The sequence below is a fragment of the Delphinus delphis genome, chromosome 2 (genome assembly GCF_949987515.2).
Source record: "Delphinus delphis chromosome 2, mDelDel1.2, whole genome shotgun sequence".
Classification (NCBI taxonomy): Eukaryota; Metazoa; Chordata; class Mammalia; order Artiodactyla; family Delphinidae; genus Delphinus; species Delphinus delphis.
Window position 1 is genome coordinate 129,133,499 of NC_082684.1, and position 19,586 is coordinate 129,153,084.

The 19,586-nt window shown below is 48.6% G+C and overlaps 1 protein-coding gene across 3 annotated transcripts; it reads right to left on the minus strand.

The window, feature by feature from the left end:
• Window positions 1-11,879: 11,879 nt before the first annotated feature.
• On the minus strand, window positions 11,880-19,226 carry CYP1A2 (cytochrome P450 family 1 subfamily A member 2). 3 transcript variants are annotated; one of them, XM_060005617.1, is made up of 7 exons: window positions 19,118-19,192; window positions 16,993-18,033; window positions 16,290-16,410; window positions 15,729-15,818; window positions 15,329-15,452; window positions 14,087-14,173; window positions 11,892-12,905 (listed from the first exon to the last, which is right to left on the minus strand). In XM_060005617.1, the coding sequence occupies exons 2-7, from the start codon at window positions 17,821-17,823 to the stop codon at window positions 12,608-12,610; spliced, it is 1,551 nt and encodes a 516-aa protein (XP_059861600.1). In that variant the 5' UTR covers window positions 17,824-18,033; window positions 19,118-19,192; the 3' UTR covers window positions 11,892-12,607. The 3 variants fall into 3 exon arrangements, with proteins under 3 accessions (XP_059861601.1, XP_059861600.1, XP_059861599.1); XM_060005616.1 differs by having other exon boundaries at window positions 11,893-12,905; window positions 16,993-17,832; window positions 19,118-19,226; XM_060005618.1 differs by lacking the exon at window positions 14,087-14,173 and having other exon boundaries at window positions 11,880-12,905; window positions 16,993-17,832; window positions 19,118-19,226.
• Between the last annotated feature and the right edge of the window lie 360 nt (window positions 19,227-19,586).

The following is a 19,586-nucleotide window of genomic DNA, read 5'->3' on the forward strand; positions in this document are numbered from 1 at the left end:
GTGGGGTAACCAGTCAGGTTTGCGGAGCGTGTTTCTGCTCCTCCCTCTCGCTAACGATGGTCACGCCTGAGAGCCTGGAGACCTGGACCTGGTGACGCCATCTGCCTGGACAGGGTGAGCTGAGACCCTGCCCAGAGCTTTGGGGGGTTGTGGTGTTGAAAAGGAGTAGCGGAGAGAGATGCAGATCAGACAGAGCTGTGCGCTGGGCAGCCAGGCCAGGAGGGCCGAGCTACGGGGATGGTCCCACCCAGTCCACTCCCCACACAGGCTGCCATGTGGGGAAACTGAGGCCCAGACAGGGTGCATCTTGTCCAGAGCCTCTGCTCAGCAGCCCACCAGGGGTGAACCCTCCGAGACATCCTGCTGGGTGTGGACAGGCACAGTGGAAGACCCCCTCCCCCCACATCAGAGGGTTCCCCGTCTGAGGGTGGAGGCGCTGGACCCACCTGGAGTGAGGGTGATTGTGCATGAGAGAGGAAGTTGGGGGTGTAGGTGAAGATGCTGCTATATAAGTGAAACCCTGAGTGCCGGAAGGACTTCTGGGGGGAGGACATCCTTGGTCCCGCAGCAGTGTGCCCTGTGCCCTCTGGGGGCATTTCTGGGGCTCTGACCTCATCCCTATCTGCAATGTAGGAGTTTTGGCTGAGCCCTGAGATGGATTCTTCCCTTTCTCTCATCTTTCCTGGCTCAGCCCCTGGGCCCTGACCATCCCTGGGCTGGCTTCTTGCACTGTTATTTACTCAGTTGGTCAACACTCATCAATTGGGACTGCTCTAGCCCGGCCACTCTGGGGCCACAGAGATGAATGAGAACAGGGCCCTGGACTCTTGCAGGAGGACCCAGCCCAGCCCCTGGGGAGGGGGTCAGGGATGCCTCTGAAAGGAGGTGGGGGAGGCCAGTCTAGGTTCAAGGACAGAATGTACCAAGAATGAGAGTCCTAGAGTGCACAGGCCCTCCCCTTGAGCAGCATGGGGGGTCTCCAGTCTTCCCTGGGGCAGTCATCAGGGGGGTGGTGGCCTGTCCCACAGGGAGGTGAGTTTCCTTCCGGCAGCTCCTTCTCACGCAATGGGCCGGAAGGGGTTGGGGGCCCATTGTTCCCTGTCACGCCAGCACCCCCAGCCCTCCCCAGCTGCTGGGTGGGGGGAGCAGTGGAAGGAAGTAGGCTGAGCCCAGGCCCTGGCAAGACCCCAGTGAGAGGGTGTGGGGTCCTGGGAATGCTGGCTCACACACGGACCTGGTATATGCACAGCTGCACATGCCATGCCCATGTCGCGGGTTCAGTCCTGCCCCCAGACCACCTTTCCCAGCATTCCTGGTGTGCGTGCATGTGTGTGTGTGTGTGTGTGTAGCATTGATTTAATACCTGACGCTTTACACACTCCATCTCATTAGGCCCTCCCCAACCCTGTGGGGTAGGATTATCATCCCCAGTTGCAAGCTGAGAAAATCTAGACTCAGGAAGGTTATGCAACTGGCCCAGCATTAGTGGGCGAGCTGGGATTTAGCCCTCTCTTTGTGAGCCAGCCTCCTACCTTATCCCCTTTCCCTTTCCCAGGCCCTGCTGGGGATTAGACTCTTATCATTAATTACTGGCCCAGGATAGCATAGAGGGTGCACAGGTGAGGGGGTGGTTTGGGGAAGCATATCAAGTATCACCATGTCGTCCTTCTAATACTAGAAACATCTGCTGGCACGCAGGGCTGGCAGGGAGAGCGCAGGTGGCCTCAGTGGAGACCAGAGGCTGCCTCCCTCATCAGTGCAGGTTGAGGGCTGTTGGGTAGGCTCCCTATCCAAAAATGCCCCCTCCCCTGCACAACCTGAGAGCCGCTGCTACAGTTGCACAACTTTGAATTACGGCCCCAATTCCAGGGGCATCCTGCGAACCTGATGTTATGTCGTGGTACAGGCATAACCAGAGTGTGGGATCTTGGGGGGCAAATTTTGAGAAGAGGGGATCATTAAGGGATGGGGAACTTGGCTCAGGGTGTGATGACCTCTGGTGGCAGCCCCCTCTCAGGGACAGGAGCCAATGACAGGGATAAGGTGGAGGGCTGACTCATGGATTGCATCTTTGAACCATATAAACTTTGGACTAAGAAAATCCAGCCTCTGGTTTCCCCCACCCAGATGGTGCACTCACCACCCTTCTTTCAGAAGTCTGCTCCCTCCTCAGAGTCCTTTGTCACTTGGAAAATCCTTCCTTGGGGAGCAAGTTGCCTTTGGACTAAGACTTATCTGGGCAGATCTGGGGGGTGTCCCCAGTGACTGGGTTCATTTGCATAGGGACCAAGGGGATCCTGGGAGGAGGTCACCTTCACCCTGAGGAAAAAAGGAGCCAGGCAGGACCACCTACCCCAGTGTCACAGTCCCTATCGGAAAAAGGATGAGCTGGGCCAAAATAAGAATAGTGATTTTTTTTTGGTAATTTGTCAAGAAACCTAAACTTTTGGAGTCTCAGGGAGGACTGAGAATGAGGGCAAGATTGCTTTGTACTGAAGGTATGGGGAGGGGTGGGCAGGGCAGGAGAAAATAACAAATGGAGTTTTTTGTGCGGCTCTGTAAGCTTTCTCCTGTGCCACTGTCTTTCCTGGGCCTGGTGTGCAGGGTCCACCTGCCAAGGTGGCATGTGTGCTGTGACTACTTGGACCAGACACAGATGTTGCTCCAAGGGGACTCAACACTGACTGACACATGGCCTGGTTCAATCAAACTCCTTTCTCAAGAACCTGAACTGAGTTAAGTAAAGCAAAGAGCTGGTTAGTGGTGGATGCTTGAGATAAAAGGAGTTGAGAGACTGAACTGAACAAGCTGGGAGACTTAGGGAAATCAATTAATTTTCCGTGTGAGGCTGACATGGGATTCTCAGCCCAGGGCTTTTCCCACCATTTCATGGGATTCCCAACCCAGGGCTTTTCCCATCATTTCATCTTAACCAAATTACCCCTTCCCAGTGCACTGCGCCCCACAGTTTGCCAGATTCTCACGGGATTTCGCCCACAGCCTTAAGTGAGGCTGGTAGACCAGGGGTCATTGCCAGTGGCCTGATCTTCAGGTTTATGGTGCTGGAGAAGACCTCAGAGGTGGCTGAAGATGGGGGATCTGAGGCCCAGAGAGAGGGAGGGACTTGCCCAAGGTCACCCACAGGTAAAACCTGAGCTTAGGATTCCTAATCCTCCAGCCCAGTGTTCTTTCCAACTCTGCACACGGTTCAATGGTCGTGTTGCCTTTCTGAGCTGCCCTGTTCTATCCGAACAGTCCTGGCTATGTGGGTGAGGCAGGAGAAGAGACCCTGCACAGGGTATAAGAGACACAGCCCTGAGTCCCTCCCCAACCACTTCCCAGCTCAGGCTTCTAGTCTTGTGTTCCTTATCTCAAAAGGGGCTATAGTGGTGTCTGCCTCCTGAGGTTGTCGTGAGAACAGCCTGGGATGGTGTGTGTCCAGGACCTGTCCAGGGAGGGGCAGGACAGAACCGTTGCAGTCTACCTCCAGCCTGCTGTGGGGGGCAAAGTCTCCATGTCCAGTTTCCCCTCCTTTGGCTCTGACCAGAGGGGAGCCCTAAGCCAGCCCAGTGAGTTAAAGATTGGCCAGGTGTGCGTGAGAAGGCTCAGGCCAGTTCCTGACCACAGGGAGCCAGACAGGGCAGTGACCCTGAGTGACCCCTGGGCCTGAAATTCCCCAGGGAGCTGGGCCTCAGTTGAGTCTTGGACTGACGAAGTATGGCAATGTCTGTTTGTTGCTTGTTGGGGTCTTTACGTGTGCCACTAGGGTGCTTCGATGGAATTTTCCACTAGTTAGGGGCTCTGAAGGATAGGACCGTGTCCCCGACAGACTGGAGCTCCCAGGACAAGGGTTTGTCTCCTTCCTCAGACAGGGCCGTGTTTCCTGAGATTCTGGGGGATGAGCTGCATCCCTCTCATCAGACTGGGACTTTTAGAGCAGGTTCGTTTCCCCCTCAGACTGGAGCCCCCAGGTAGGCCTGTGTCTCCCCGCTCCGCTTGTGACGTGCAGGACAGGGCCACGTCGGGCTCACCCTCAGGTTCCCAGGAGAGGACTATCTTCCCCCTCAGACTGGAGTTCCCTAGGGCAGAGCTGAGCCTCCTTTGTCTGACAGGTGAGCTGAGTTTCCTCAAGGGGTTCCTTGAGGAGTTTGCTTTGGGTTTGAGGACGGACAAGTGGAGCTCAGGTGAGGTGCTTCCTCCCTCCAGGACTTTAGCACAGAATCCGGCTGATTTCATTCTTAAATTTATTATTTTCTTCAAAGTCACAAACAGCCGTGATTATTTCCAGAATGTTGAGGCAATTCTGCCACTGGATGAACATTTTGAAAATGAGGTCTGGCTCATTTTCATCTCATTTCAGAAAATCATGATTTGTAGGACAGATAAGGCCGAGTCTTGATTAGTAATAGAGAAGGCAAAAACAAACTGACAGGGCTTCCCTGGTGGCACAGTGGTTAAGAATCTGCCTGCTAATACAGGGGACACGGGTTCTAGCCCTTGTCCCAGAAGATCCCACATGCCACAGGGCAACTAAGCCCGTGCATCGCATCTACTGAGCCTGCGCTCTAGAGCCCACGAGCCACAACTACTGAGCCCACATGCCACAACTACTGAAGCCCGCGTGCCTAGAGCCCATGCTCTGCAACAAGAGAAGTCACCACAATGAGAAATCCACACACAACAACAAAGAGTAGCCCTGGCTCGCCGCAACTAAAAAAAGCCTGCGTGCAGCAATGAAGACCCAACGCAGCCAAAAATAAAAAAAGAAACAAATAATAAAGTTCCCTTAAAAAAAACAAAAACGGGGCTTCCCTGGTGACGCAGTGGTTGAGAGACCGCCTGCCGATGCAGGGGACACGGGTTCGTGCCCAGGTCCGGGAGGATCCCACATGCCGTGGAGTGGCTGGGCCCGTGAGCCGTGGCCGCTGAGCCTGCGTGTCTGGAGCCTGTGCTCCACAACGGGAGAGGCCACAACAGTGAGAGGCCCGCGTATCGAAAAAAAAAAAAAAAGGCAATAGGAAAATAGGATTCACTTTGCAGAGATCCGCTCTACTGCCCATGTGGCTGGATGAGGCGATTCCAGAAAACAGGGCATCAGGATAGATGTTCAGGCACCGCCATTCTTTCTGTGTCATTCTCTTCTATCTCCTTCTAGAACCCTCCCTGAGAATTCCTCCATCATTTTCCTTCCTTTATCCCCAACCCCCAGGGTGGGTACTTTGGAGTCACACTATACCCAGTTGATCCCTCCAGGCATAAAGGTATGTCCTTGGAAAGAGCCTTGGGCTGGAGGGACAATAAGGAAGCAGTGGTCAGTTCAGGTGTGTGTGGGAAGGGACAAAGCCCACATCTCAGCGTCCTCAAGCTCTGTTTTTCTGTATCCATTTTTTTTCAGTGGTGAAGGGCCTTGCTCATGCATATAAAACATAATGAACAGGTCTTCCATTTTGTGAAGACCAAAGCAAACTTATTATGCACTTAGAATCGAGGGCTCTTATGAGATAAACTAATTCAACTCTTTGCCTCCATTTTTCAGGGGGAAACACTGGAGGTGAAATTAGGGAGCTTCGGAGCAGAAAAGGGGCCTCTGGCACTATGGAAGTGAGCACAGTGACTGCTCCAACCCCCAGGGCTATGGGAAGAGAGGGTAAGGCCTGGGCCTTTTTTCCCTAATGTTTTGCCAATATTTTATTGGATTACTTGCCTTTTGTGTTTTTAATTGATAGACTTTAGTTCTGGAGCAGTTGTAGGTTATACAAAAATGAGCAGAAGGTACCGAGAGCGCGCATGTACCTGCTCTCCCTGCTCCCAGTTTTCCCTGTTATTAACATCTTGCATTAGTAGGTAATTATTTTACAATTGATGAACCAGTATTGATAAACTTTTATTAACTAGAGTCCATAGTTTACATTAGGGTTCACGCTTCGTGTTGTACATTCTTTTTTTTTTTTTTTGCGGTACACGGGCCTCTCACTGTTGTGGCCTCTCCCGTTGCAGAGCACAGGCTCCGGACGCGCAGGCTCAGTGGCCATGGCTCGCGGGCCTAGCCGCTCCGCGGCATGTGGGATCTTCCCGGACCGGTGCATGAACCCACGTCCCCTGCATCGGCAGGCGGACTCTCAACCACCGCGCCACCAGGGAAGCCCACGTTGTACATTCTTTGGGTTTTGACAAATGTATAATGCTGTGTACCCACCATTACAGTATCATACAGAATTGTTTCACTGCCCTAAAAACCCTCTGTGCTCCACGTGTTCATCTCCCCCTTCTCCCACCCACCCCCTCACCCCTGAAATCCTGGCAACCACTGATGGTCTCCATAGTTTTGCCTTTTCCAGGATGTCATATAACTGGATTCATAAAATAGGTAACCTTTTCAGATTGGCTTCTTTCACTTAGCAATATGCATTTAAAGTTCCTCCATGTCTTTTCGTGGTTTTGATGCTTGTTTTTTATTGTACACAATGTTTTATTGCGTTACTTGCCTTTAAAAATTGTGGTAAGGTTGCAAGGACTTAGAGTCTGTCATACAGAGTGAAGTAAGTCAGAAAGAGAAAGACATATACCGTATGCTAACACATGTATATGGTATCTAAGAAAAAAAAAATGTCATGAAGAACCTAGGGGTAAGACAGGAATAAAGACACAGACCTCCTAGAGAATGGACTTAAGGATATGGGGAGGGGGAAGGGTAAGCTGTGACAAAGTGAGAGAGTGGCATGGACATATATACACTACCAAACGTAAAATAGATAGCTAGTGGGAAGCAGCCGCATAGCCCAGGGAGATCAGCTCGGTGTTTTGTGACCACCTAGAGGGGTGGGATAGGGAGGGTGGGAGGGAGGGAGACGCAAGAGGGAATAGATATGGGAACATATGTATATGTATAACTGATTCACTTTGTTTTAAAGCAGAAACTAACACGCCATTGTAGAGCAATTATACTCCAATAAAGATGTACCAAAAAAAGAAAATTGTAGTAAGGGACTTCCCTGGCAGTCCAGTGGTTAAGACTCCATGCTGCCAATGAAGGGGGCGCAGGTTCGATTCCTGGTCAGGGAACTAAGATCCCATATGCTGTGTGGTGGGGCCAAAAGATAAAAAAAAAATTTGTGGTAAAATATACATAAAATTTACCATTTTAACCACTTTTAAGTGTGTAATTCAGTGGCATTAAGTATATTCACAATACTGTGCCACTATCACTACTATTCATTTCTAGAACTTTTTCATTGTCCCAAACAGAAACCCTGCACTCATTAAACAATAACTCTCTATTCTTCCCTCCCCACCTCACCTGCCTCAGTCCTGGTAACCTCTATAATACTTTCTTTCTCTGTAAATTTGCCTAATCTAGATACCTCATGTAAGTGGAATCATACGGTATTTGTCCTTTTGTACCTGGCTTATTTCACTTGGTATAATGTTTTCAAAGTTTACCCGTGTTGTAGAATGCATCAGAATGCCATTCCTTTTTATGGCTGAATAATATTCCATTGTATGTCTAGGCTACATTTTATGTATCCATATATCTGTTGTTGGACACTGGTTGTTTCCACCTTTTGATTATTGAGAATAATGCTGCTATGAACATTCCTGTGCCAGTTTTTGTTTGAACACCTGTTTTCAATTCTTTTGGGTAGACACCTAGGAGTGAACTTGTTGAGTTATATGTAATTATATGCTACACTTTTTTTTTTTTTTTTTTTGTGGTACGCCGGCCTCTCACTGTTGTAGCCTCTCCCATTGCGGAGCACAGCCTCCGGACGCGCAGGCTCAGCGGCCATGGCTCACGGGCCCAGCCGCTCCACGGCATGTGGGATCTTCCCGGACCGGGGCACGAACCCGTGCCCCTGCATCGGCAGGCGAACTCTCAACCACTGCGCCACCAGGCAAGCCCCTATATGCTTAACTTTTTGAGGAACTACCAAAGCATTTTCCACAGGGACTGTACCATTTTATATTCCCACTTGTAATGCACAAGGGTCACAACTTTTCCATGTCCTCACCAACACATTAATGTCCATTTTTTAAATTGAGATATAATTAACGTATAACATTATATTAGTGTCAGGTGTAAAACATAATAATTCAATACTTGTATATATTGCAAAATGATCACCACAATAAATCTAGTTAACATCAGCCACCACGCAGTTACAATTTTTTTCTTGTGATGAGAATTTTTAAGATTTACTCTCTTAACAAGTTTCAAATATTCAGTATAATATTGTTAACACTAGTCACCATGCTGTATATTACATTCCCATTACTTATTTATTTTATATCTGGAAGTTTGTACTTTTTAACACCCTTGACCCATTTTGCACCCCCTGCCCTCACCCAGAACCTCTGGCAACCACCAATTTGTTCTCTATACCCATGAGCTTGGTCTTTTTGTTTGTTCGGGGGTGTTGGGGGTTTTTGTTTGTTTGTTTTTGGATTTCACATATAAGTGAGTTGATATGGTATTTGGCTTTCTCCGCCTGACTTATTTCACTTAGCAGAATGCCCTCAAGATTCATTCATGTTGTAAATTGCAAGACTTCCTTTTTTATGGCTGAATTATAAATATATATAATCATAATATATATATCCCGTATTTTCTTTATTCATTCATCCGTTGATGGACCGTTGGATGGATGGATAATAGCCGTTCTGACAGATGTGAGGTGATATCTCATTGTGGCTTTGATTTGTATTTCCCTGATGATTGGTGGTATTGAGCACCTTTCATTTATCTGTTGGCTATCTGTATGTCTTCTTTGGAAAAATGTCTATTCAGTTTTTCTGCCCATTTTTAAATTGGACTATTTGGGGGTTTTGCTACTGCATTGTGTGAGTTTTTATATATTTTGGATATTAACCAAAATATCAGATATATGATTTGCAAATATTTCCTCCTATTCTGTCAGTTGCCTTTTTATTTTGTTGATGGTTTCCTTTACTATGCAAAAGGTTTTTAGTTTGATGTAGTCCTGTTTGTTTATCTTTGCTTTTGCTGCCTTTGCCTTTGGTATCAAACCCAAAAAATCATCACCAAGATCGATGTCAAGAAGCTTACCACTTGTGTTTCCTTTTAGGAGTTTTATGGTTTCAGGCCTTATGGACAAATCTTTGATCCATTTTGAATTAATTTTTGTGTATTGTGTGAGATAGTGGTCCAGTTTCATTCGTTTGCATGTGGCTGTCCAGCATTCCCAACACCAGTTGTTGAAGAGGCTATCCTTTCCCCATTGGATATTTGTGGCTCCTTTGTAATAAATTGATTGACCATATATGCATGGATTTATTTCTGGGCTCTCTATTCTGTTCCATTGATCCATGTGTCTGTTTTTATGCCAATACCATACTCTTTTGATTACTATATCTTTGTAATACAGTTTGAAATCAGGGATCATGATGCCTCCAGCTGTATTCTTCCTTCTCAAGATTGCTTTGGTCATTCAGGATGTTTTTTATGCTTCCATGCAAATTTTAGGATTGTTTGTTCTATAGCTGTGAAAAATGCCATTGGAATTTTGATAGGGATTGTCTTGAATCTGTAGATTGCTTTTGACAGTATGGACATTTTACAATATTAATTCTTCCAATCCATGAGCACAGAATATCTTTCCATTTATTTGTCTTCTTCAATTTCTTTCACCAGTGTCATATAGTTTTCAGTGTATGGGTCTTTTACCTCCTTAGTTAAATTTATTTGTAGATATTTTATTCTTTTTGAAGCAATGAGATTGTTTTCTTAATTTCTCTTTCCAATAGTTTGTTATCAATGTATAGAAATACAACAGATATTTATATATTGATTTTGTATCCTGAAATTTTACTGAATTTGTTTATAATTTCTAACAATTTTTTTTTTTTTTTTTTGCAGTACGCGGGCCTCTCACTGTTGTGGCCTCTCCCGTTGCGGAGCACAGGCTCCGGACGCGCAGGCCCAGCGGCCATGGCTCACGGGCCCAGCTGCTCCACGGCATGTGGGATCTTCCTGGACCGGGGCACGAACCCGTGTCCCCTGCATTGGCAGGTGGACTCTCAACCACTGCGTCACCAGGGAAGCCCTCTAACAAATTTTTTAGTGGAGTCTAGGGTTTTCTATATATATCATGTCATCTGCAAATAGGACAGTTTTACTTCTTCCTTTCCAATTTGGATGCTTTTTTATTTCTTTTTCTTGCCTAAATGCTCTAGCTAGGACTTCCAATACTATGTTGAATAAAAGTGGTGATAGTGGGCATCCTTGTCTTGTTCCTGATCTTAGAAGAAAGCTTTTAGCTTTCACCACTGAGTATGATGTTAACTGTGAGCTTATCATATATGGTCTTTATTATGTTGAGGTACATCCCCTCTATATCCACTTTGTTGGGAGGGTTTTTGTTTTTATCATAAATGGATGTTGAATTTTGTCAAATGCTTTTTCTGCATCTATTGAGGTGATCATATGATCACAGTCTAGCGGGTTTTTTTGTTTTTCGTTTTTGGCTACACCACGCAGCTTGCGGGATCTTAGTTCCCCAATCAGGGATAGAACGTGGGCCCCCTACAGTGGAAGCGCGGAGTCCTAACCACTGGACCGCCAGGGAATTCCCAAATAGCTCTCTAGTTTTTTATTTTTATTTATTTATTTATTTATCGTTGCGGTTCGTGGACTTCTCACTGCGGTAGCTTCTCTTGTTGCGGAGAACCGGATCTAGGCGCGCGGGCTTCAGTAGTTGTGGCGCTCGGGCTTAGTTGTTCCGCGGCACGTGGGATCTTCTTGGACCAGGGCTCGAGCCCATGTCTCCTGCATTGGCAGGCAGATTCTTAACCTCTGCGCCACCAGGGAAGTCCCTAGTTTTTAATTTTTATTGTAGCCATTCTAGTAGGTGTGAAATGGTACCTCATCTTGTTTTTGATTTGCATGTCCCTAATAACTAATAATGTTGAGTGTTTTTTCATGTACTTGTCCATTTGCATATCTTCTTTAGAGAACTGTTTATCCAAGTCTTTTGCCCATTTCTGTTTGTCTTTTTTCCTTTTGGTTTTGTTAAGATATGATTGACATACAGCATGATATAAGTTTAATGTGTACAGCATAATGATTTGACTTACAAACATCATGAAATGATTATCACAGTAAGTTTAGTGAACATCTATCATCTTGTATAGATACAAAAAAATTAAAGAAATAGAAAAAAGTTTTCTTGTGATGAGAACTTTTAGGATTTACTCTCTTAACAACTTTCATATATAATGTAGAGCAGTGTTAATTATATTAATCACATTGTACATTACATTCTTAGTACTTATTTATTTATCTTATAACTGGAAATTTGTGGCTTTTGACCACCTTCGTTCAAATTCCCCTGCCCTCCCCCTATCTCTGGTAACCACAAATCTAATCTCTTTTTCTATGAGTTTGTTTGTTTGTTTTTTTGAAGTATAACTGACCTACAAAACTATGTTAGTTCCTGATGCCCAACATAGTGATTCGATATTTCTATACATTACAAAACGATCACCACTTTTTTGCCCATTTTAAAAATTGGGTTGTTTGTTTTTTTTGTTGTTGATTTGTAGGAGTTCCTTATATATTTTGGATATTAATCCTTTACAGATATGTGAATTGCAAATATTTTCTCCCATTCTGTGGCTTATCTTTTCACTCTTTTTTTTTTTTTTTTTTTGCGGTTCGCGGGCCTCTCACTGTTGTGGCCTCTCCCGTTGCGGAGCACAGGCTCCGGACGCACAGGCTTAGCAGCCATGGCTCACGGGCCCAGCCACAACAAGGCATGTGGGATCTTCCCGGACCGGGGCACGAACCCGTGTCCCCTGCATTGGCAGGTGGACTGTCAACCACTGTGCCACCAGGGAAGCCCTCTTTTCACTCTTTTGATAGTCCCCTTTTGATGGGACCTGCGCTTTTTGCAGGTAACCCAAGCATTTCTGGGGGGCTTATCTTCCCCTAGCTATGGATGAACAAATCAGAACACTGTGAGAGGTCAGATGTTCTCTACCTTTTGAGGATAGGGCATGAGGGATCCCCCTTCACCCATCTGCGTTTGGCCTACAAGGCTGGGTCCCTTCCTCTCTGTTCCCTTCAAGTGTTCCAAGTCGTGAATCATACAGGAAAGAAGTAAGAATAGTGAACTGAGCCTAGTCTCAGGACTCAAGAAAACAGGGCTTACTGACACATACTACAACACGGATGAACTTTGAAAACATCATGCTAAGTGAAGAAGCCAGTCACAAAAGGCCATTTATTGTATAATTGCATTTATATGAAATGCCCAGAGTAGGCAAATCTGTACACACAGAAAGTAGATTAGTAGTTTTCTAGTGCTAGCGGGGTAGGGAAGGTGGGTTAGGGGGAGATGGGGAGTGACTGCTGAGGGGTATGGGTTTCTTTACTGGGTGATGAGAAGGTTCTAAGATTGATTGTGGTGTGACAGCACAACTCTGTGATATACTAAAAGCCATTGGATCGTATACTTTAAGGAGGTGAATTATATGGTCTATGAATTATATCTCTATAAAGCTGTTAGTTAAAAAAAAAAGAAAAGAAAAGAAACAAAGTTTCCTCAGTGACCTCCACCCTTCCCTCTGCCTCAGAATGCTGGTAACTTCTTCACTTGATGGGAAAGCGCAGCCGTGCCTGGATATGCTCGCAGGGGGCAGGCTTCATGGTCAGCCCGTAGGTAGGGGTTAGGTCCACTTTCACACCTGGTGGCACACTGAACTCCAGCTGCTGAAGCAAGATGGCCAGGAAGAGGAAGATCTCCCACTTGGCCAGGACCTCCCCTATGCACCGGCGCTTGCCCATGCCGAAGAGCATCATTTTCTCACTCAAGGTCTTGCTGATGGTGGTGTCATGGGCAGTGAGGAATCTCTCCGGCCGGAACTCAGATGGGTCCCCCCACAGCTTCCTGCGAGATGAACAGAGGAAGTGGTATCTCTGGGCTGGGGAGGCCCTTTGGGAAAGGCCTGGGTGGGGGACATCTGTGTTAGAATAGATCTAGCGTAATGAAAGGAGAGTGGGGAAAGGGGCCAAACTGTATTTTGATGTTTATTTCTTTTACATAGCTCTCTCTAAAATCACCAGCCTTGAAAATAGTGCTTTGTAATATTATTTATTTATTTATTATTATTATTTTTGCTGTACGCGGGCCTCTCACTATTGTGGCCTCTCCCATTGCGGAGCACAGGCTCCGGACGCGCAGGCTCAGCGGCCATGGCTCACGGGCCCAGCCGCTCCACGGCATGTGGGATCTTCCCGGACCGGGACACGAACCCGTGTCCCCTACATCGGCAGGCGGACTCTCAACCACTGCGCCACCAGGGAAGCCCGGCCAGTTTTTTATTAATGGATATATATTTGTGTGTGTGTGTGTGTGTGTGTGTGTGTGTGTGTGGTAAGCGGACCTCTCACTGTTGTGGCCTCTCCCGTTGCGGAGCACAGGCTCCGGACGCGCAGGCTCAGCGGCCATGGCTCACGGGCCCAGCCGCTCCACGGCATGTGGGATCTTCCCGGACCGGGACACGAGCCCGTGTCCCCTGCATCAGCAGGCGGACTCTCAACCACTGCGCCACCAGGGAAGCCCTAATATTAATTTTTTATTTTAAAGAAATAATACTTTAACTAAAAGGAATTAAAAGAAGGAACACATGTCCATCTCTATCCTACTCAATATACAAGGGGAATCAACCGTCCATCCTGGTTTATGCTTATTGTTTTGGAGTAATTATTTACAGCATCCTTTTTCACACACAGAAGTGCCCTAGTTTGGATGGTAAATTATATGATCCTCCTACCTGTAAAGTGAGATTTTCCAAAGAGGTCCCTAAGCCATTCACATCAGAATCGCCTGAGATACTCCACCTTACCTACCGAAGAGGAATCTCGGGGGACTGGGCACCGAAATCTAAAACCAACTTCCTGGTCAATGCACTAAAGTTTGAGAAACATGGACCTAAATTTTGTCCCTTAGAGCAGGCTGCAGAGCCATCGAGGCACCATTCCCTTATTGTATAACCAGTTCCTAGGGGGACAAACAGCCTTCCTGACTGCTGAACTTCACACATTTTTCAGTGGGGGATATGTACTCACGGGTCATGATTGACCTGCCACTGGTTTATGAAGACACAGCGTTCCTTGGGGATGTAGAAGCCGTTCAGTGTTGTGTCCCTTATTGTGCTAAGGAGGGAAGAGGGCTCTGTCAGGCTCACGGGCTGGAAAACTGGGATGTGTCTCTGGGAGGTTGTTTTTTTTCTTTTTAACAATTAAAAAAAAGTTGACTATAGTTAATTTACAATGTTGTGTTAGTTTCAGAGGTACAGCAAAGTGATTCAGCCATATATATACCTATATATTCTTTTTCAGGTTTTTTCCATTATAGGTTATTACAAGATATCGAATATAGTTCCCTTTACTATACAGTAGGTTTTTGTTGTTTATCTATTTTATATATAGTAGTTGTGTATATATTAATCCCAAACTCCTGATTTATATCCCCCCCCCCCCCACAGAGGTTCTTGCTCCTTCACCCCACTCCAATAGCCTGTCCACCATGGTTTCTATACCGTACACTAGGAGGGAATAGCAGGGGCAAGGAAGGGTTGAAATTATTCTTCCCCTTTCTCAGATCCTATTCTTCAACAAAGTTTACTAAACTTTTCTCTGTACTCAGCTGTGCCCTTGGCCATTCTCTGGAGCCGAGAAACAGGCAGTCTGGGCCAGTCCTGGGGAGTCTCCAGCTTGGCTGAGGCATCAGGCCTCTTCCTCTGGGCATAACTAGACCAAAATATGGGCTGAAGTAAGTGTTCATTAACTCTCTTGACATTGTTAAAATCCCAGGACCTCATCAAGGACCAATGGTTGTAAGTCCTACAAAATATCAGAATGAAGTTATGCCAGCTGGATGAATCAAGAAAGGCTTCTAGGGGAGGGGAAGTTTGTGTCAGGATAAGGTAGGATAGGATTCTGGTAGCCAGAGAAGACTGAAGACCTTCCAAGCAGAAGGTCCAACATAAGAAAAATTGGAGGCTGGCTGGTTCATGCTTGTAAGGGATGGTGAGGCCAGCCTGGCGGGGTTGAGAGTACCTGTAGGGAGGGAATGTGAGCAGAGGTGAATGAGAGCTGAGGTCAGAAGTGTGGTTTTTCTCCTGAGAGCTGGGTACTTTGATCATGTTTGGACTGGATGGGGGCAGAGTAGAGGCCAAGGTCTGTGAGGAATCTGGTGTCATGGCCAGGAAGCAGATGCTTAGGTCTGACCAGGGCCAGGGCTGAGAAGCTGGGGAGAAAACATGGCAATGATTTCAGAGGTGGGAGGGCAGAATAGGCAGGCCTCACCTGTGGGGGATGGTGAAGGGGACGAAGGAGGAGTGTCGGAAGGTCTCCAGGATGAAGGCCTCCAAATAAGGCAGCTGGGATCTGTCAGAGAGCCGGGGCCGCCGCTCCCTGCCAATCACTGTGTCTGCAGAACACAGAGGACGGACAAGGCTTAGGGGTTGTCCTGACTGCTCCATGGCATCTGCATCCCCAATCACACCAGGTGTCACTCTATGTGGTACTATGTCTGTTTACAGGTCTGAGACCCACTGACCCCCCCAGTATCCTCTAGGCAAGGGTGGGCACCATTGTATGCCCAGGGCTTGTACTTAGTAGGTACATAACAGCTATATGTAGATTGAACAGATGACCTGGGACCCCAAGGCTTCTCTCCACCAGAGGGTTAGGGGACACTACATACCCAGCTCCTCCTGGATCTTCCTCTGTATCTCAGGATTTGTCACAAGGTACAGAAGGCTCCAGGAGATGGCTGTTGTGATCGGATCAAGCCCTGGGCAGCATGGGGCAAGGTGAGGAAGAAAGGAAGACAGGAACAAGAAGGCAGCATTTACCAAGCACCCACCATGTATGTAGCAAATATTGTCTTTCTCTGCCTCCTTTTCCCCCAAAGCCCCTCACCCTGAATTTTCTAAGGGCAGAGGTGGAGTCACCTCAGCACAAACTTGAGTCACTGCTTTCATGATTAGTTGCTGGAATTACAAGGGCCTAGACTTACAGCCCAGAGAAGCCTTTATTGTTTAGTTGGGGAAACTGAGGCCCAGAGGAGGAGAGGGACTTGGCTGAGTTTTCACTGGGAGTTGGTGGTACAGCCTGGGCTCAAACCTTGAGCCTGGGCCTGGTCTCTGTGTCCTGCACCATCTGACATGTAGTTGGTGAGTTATCTGATGGACCCCGGGGCTGGGCAAGGCTGTGTGTGAACGGCAGGCACTGAGGGATGGAGGGGCAGGGGTCTGGCTCCTACCGGCTCCAAAGATGTCGTTGACAAGGTTGACAGTCTTCTTCTGGAGCATGAGGCCCCCACTAGCTCTGGAGTTATCCTCGTAGTGCTTGAACAGGGCACCTACGATGTCCTGGACTCTGTTCTGAGGGGGCACAAGCTTAGGAGCACCCCAGCATTTCTGGGGTGGAAGTCTGGACCTTGCCCCATCCCATCTGGCACTGCCAGCTGGCCTCTGGGCAGTGGGTTGAGCTCACGACAGGAGCTGGTAGCAGCCCAAGGTAGGACTTAAAGTATCATTTCATGCCCCATTGACTCTTCCCCCCAATAACCCCAGGGGTCCAATTTCAGAGAAGGAGGTTGGGGTGAGTACAGGGAAGTAAGGTGACACCCGAGCTGGGAATTAGTCTCTGTCTGGGTTCAGTTTCCAGCAGAACAAAAGCCTTCTCATGATAACAGCACCCCACATTACAGGGCTCTGCCAGGGCCCCATTCATGACCTTATCTCTCTGGGGCTTTGAGCAGCCCTGAGAGGGAGGCTATAGGCATGAAGAAACTGAGGCCAGAGAGGGAGAGGGCTTGGCTCCAGGTCACACAGGTGATCTGAGATGTCCCAGAGCCTTCCTAGGCCTTGGCTGCACACCAGGTGTGTGGGTACCTTGGAGCTGGGTAAGAGGGGCCACACAGACTCTTGGGTGCCCTCACACTTCCCGTACCCTGGGCTTACCTTGTCAAAGTCCTGATAGCACTCCTGGACCATTTTCTGCAGGAACTGCAGGAACCTCTGGTTGAAGCTCTTGTACTTTTGCAGAGCAGGGTTGGGCAGGTATTTAAGGATGGGGAAGAAGTCCACGGGGCTCCCGGAGGAGGCAGTCTCCACGAAATCATGGGTGTTCGTCACAAGGCTGACCATCTCCTCACTGCTCTGGGGGAAGTGCTGCCCGAAGCATATGACACCAATGACCTTGGCCACGGACACCACCACGTGGTCATAGGGGTCAAAGCGCCCAGGTCCTGCCATCAGCTCCTGGAACTTGCTGATGAGGGCCTCAGCCTCCTTGCGCACATGCATCTCCAGGTAGCAGGAGGATGAGGAAGCCGGATCTGAGGCAACGGAGAAGGATTTGAGAGCATTCTGGGCCAGGCGTCGCTGGGCAGCCCACACTGGTCCAGAGTCTGGGTTGAAGGTCATACTCTGGCCATCAGCGACTAAGGTGAAGCTGTAGAGGTCAGGCCGGCCCTTGAAATCATCACCCTGCCGCACCAGGGCCTGCCGGATGGTGTCCAGGCCGCTGAGCACCAGCACGGGTGTGCAGCCAATGCGGATCTGCAGCACGTCTCCATAGCGCTGGCTCAGCCGCGACAGGGCCAAGTGTGGGCTCTTCCCCAAGGTCAGCACGTGCCCGATCAGGGGCCAGCTCCAGGGCCCTGGTGGACTCTTCAGGCCTTTAGGGACCCAAGGCTGCCAGGCCCTGACCACCCAGAATACCAGGCAGAAGGTGGCAGAGGCCAGGAGAAGCTCTGTGGCTGAGAAAGGAGTGGCCTGGGACAATGCCATTTGTACCAACTACAGGGGAAGAGAACGGAGGAGCCAAACTGAGGGACGAGATAGAGCCACTCATTCATTCATTTACTCAGTCAATAAGCACTTGTACATGTTCTGTGCTTGGCTGCCAGCTGGACACCAGAAAGACTAAGTTGCATTCACTAAATTACATGGATTCTTCATCCCAGGAGCTCACGCATGGTGTATCACAGAATCTGAGCGCTGGAAAAGAGCCCTGAGATTCCCAACTTGAGCGTCTGAAATCCCAGCCCTGGCCAACCCCTCTGCCCATCACCTGTTACCAATTCTGAGGCTGAAGTGATCACTTCAAAACGGAGCACTCTTGTGGACCCCAGTGCAGGGTGTATCCTGGGCATTGTACCGCGGGGACCCTTCCTGCTGATACCTCCTCATACCCTCGGAACAGGGAGCTGCTCCCCGCTAGCAACACTGATGGGATCAAGGTCCCAGGGCTGACGCAAATGGCTTCTGATGCCCCCTTCCCCAGGGCATTCTTTATCAAGACCAACCAGGACACCTCCTCCAAGGACAAGTCCCCATTCTCTCAGTCTTTTTTTTTTTTGGCTGTGCGGCACAGCATGTGGGAATCTTAGTTCCCAAACCAGTGATCAAACCTGTGCCCCCTGCAGTGGAGGCGTGGAGTCCTAACCACTGGACCACCAGGGAAGTCCAAACCCCCGCCCCATCCTCTCACAGTCTGGAAGGCTGAGGTTGGGCTGCACCCAGGGCCAGGGCTGCCCTCATGCCAGGTGGGGTGCCCTACCCACCTCTTCAATCCAGTCACACTAAGGGTCCTTAGAGGTGGCCCAGTCCAAGCTTCTCATTTAAAAATGGGGAAACCAAAGTCTGGAGCTGGGCAGCAAGAACTAGAACTCAGGACTTCCCTGGTGGCACAGTGGTTAAGAATCCACCTGCCATTTCAGGGGACACGGGTTTGAGCCCTGGTCCAGAAAGATCTCACATGCCGCAGAGCAACTAAGCCCATGCGCCACAACTACTGAGCCTGCGCTCTAGAGCTCGTGAGCCATAACTACTGAGCCCACATGCAACTACTGAAGCCCGAGTGCCTAGAGCCTGTGCTCCGCAACAAGAGAAGGCCCCGCTCGCCGCAACTAGAGAAAGCCCACGTGCAGCAATGAAGACCCAATGCAACCAAAAAAAAAAAAACCATAACTCAGACCTCCTACACCTAACCCAGTGTTCCCCCCATCCCTCCATCTCCACGGGTTCCCAGGATTTTTGATGGGGAATCCCAAGCGCTAAGACATGAGCCCAAGAAAGGTACCTGTAGAGGCAGGTGCTTGAGATCAGCAGGATTGTGGAAGCTGATACAGAGCTTCTGGCTCCGGGTGAGTGGCCTTTCATAACTACCACCCCAATCAGGTTGGCCTTGCTGTCCTGGTCACCTGATATCAAAGTCACCAAAAAAAGTTGAAAGGATCAGCTCTTGGCCTTGGGCCATGATCCCTCAGCTCCACCTACCTCCCAGGGCCCAGGGGCAGCTCTTCTGGGGATAGGTACTATGTCCCTGGGGAGGAATGTCCAACTCCTTTCAGGGTCCAGAGTCTGGAGGTAATGCTTATTTCTCTCAAGGGCAAGGCAGGGTGCTGGGAGTGAAAGTTCTCTGGGCTAGTCCAACCTACTTTCCCATTGCACCCACGAGGAGGGACCCTGCCTGGGGGCACTCAGTCCAGGCTGATCAGCGGGGGAGACTCACTGCTCCTCTCCAGAAAGGTGCCCTGTAATACCCCTCC

Coding starts and splice junctions, on each gene's coding strand:
- CYP1A2 (XM_060005617.1), bottom strand. CDS start 17,823: ATGGCATTGTCCCAGGCCACTCCTTTCTCAGCCACAGAGCTTCTCCTG. Junction 14,174..15,328: donor CCCTTCACCATCCCCCACAG/GTGAGGCCTGCC, acceptor TTCCCTCCTTAG/CACAATAAGGGACACAACAC. Junction 12,906..14,086: donor TGGCAGGTCAATCATGACCC/GTGAGTACATAT, acceptor TTCATCTCGCAG/GAAGCTGTGGGGGGACCCAT.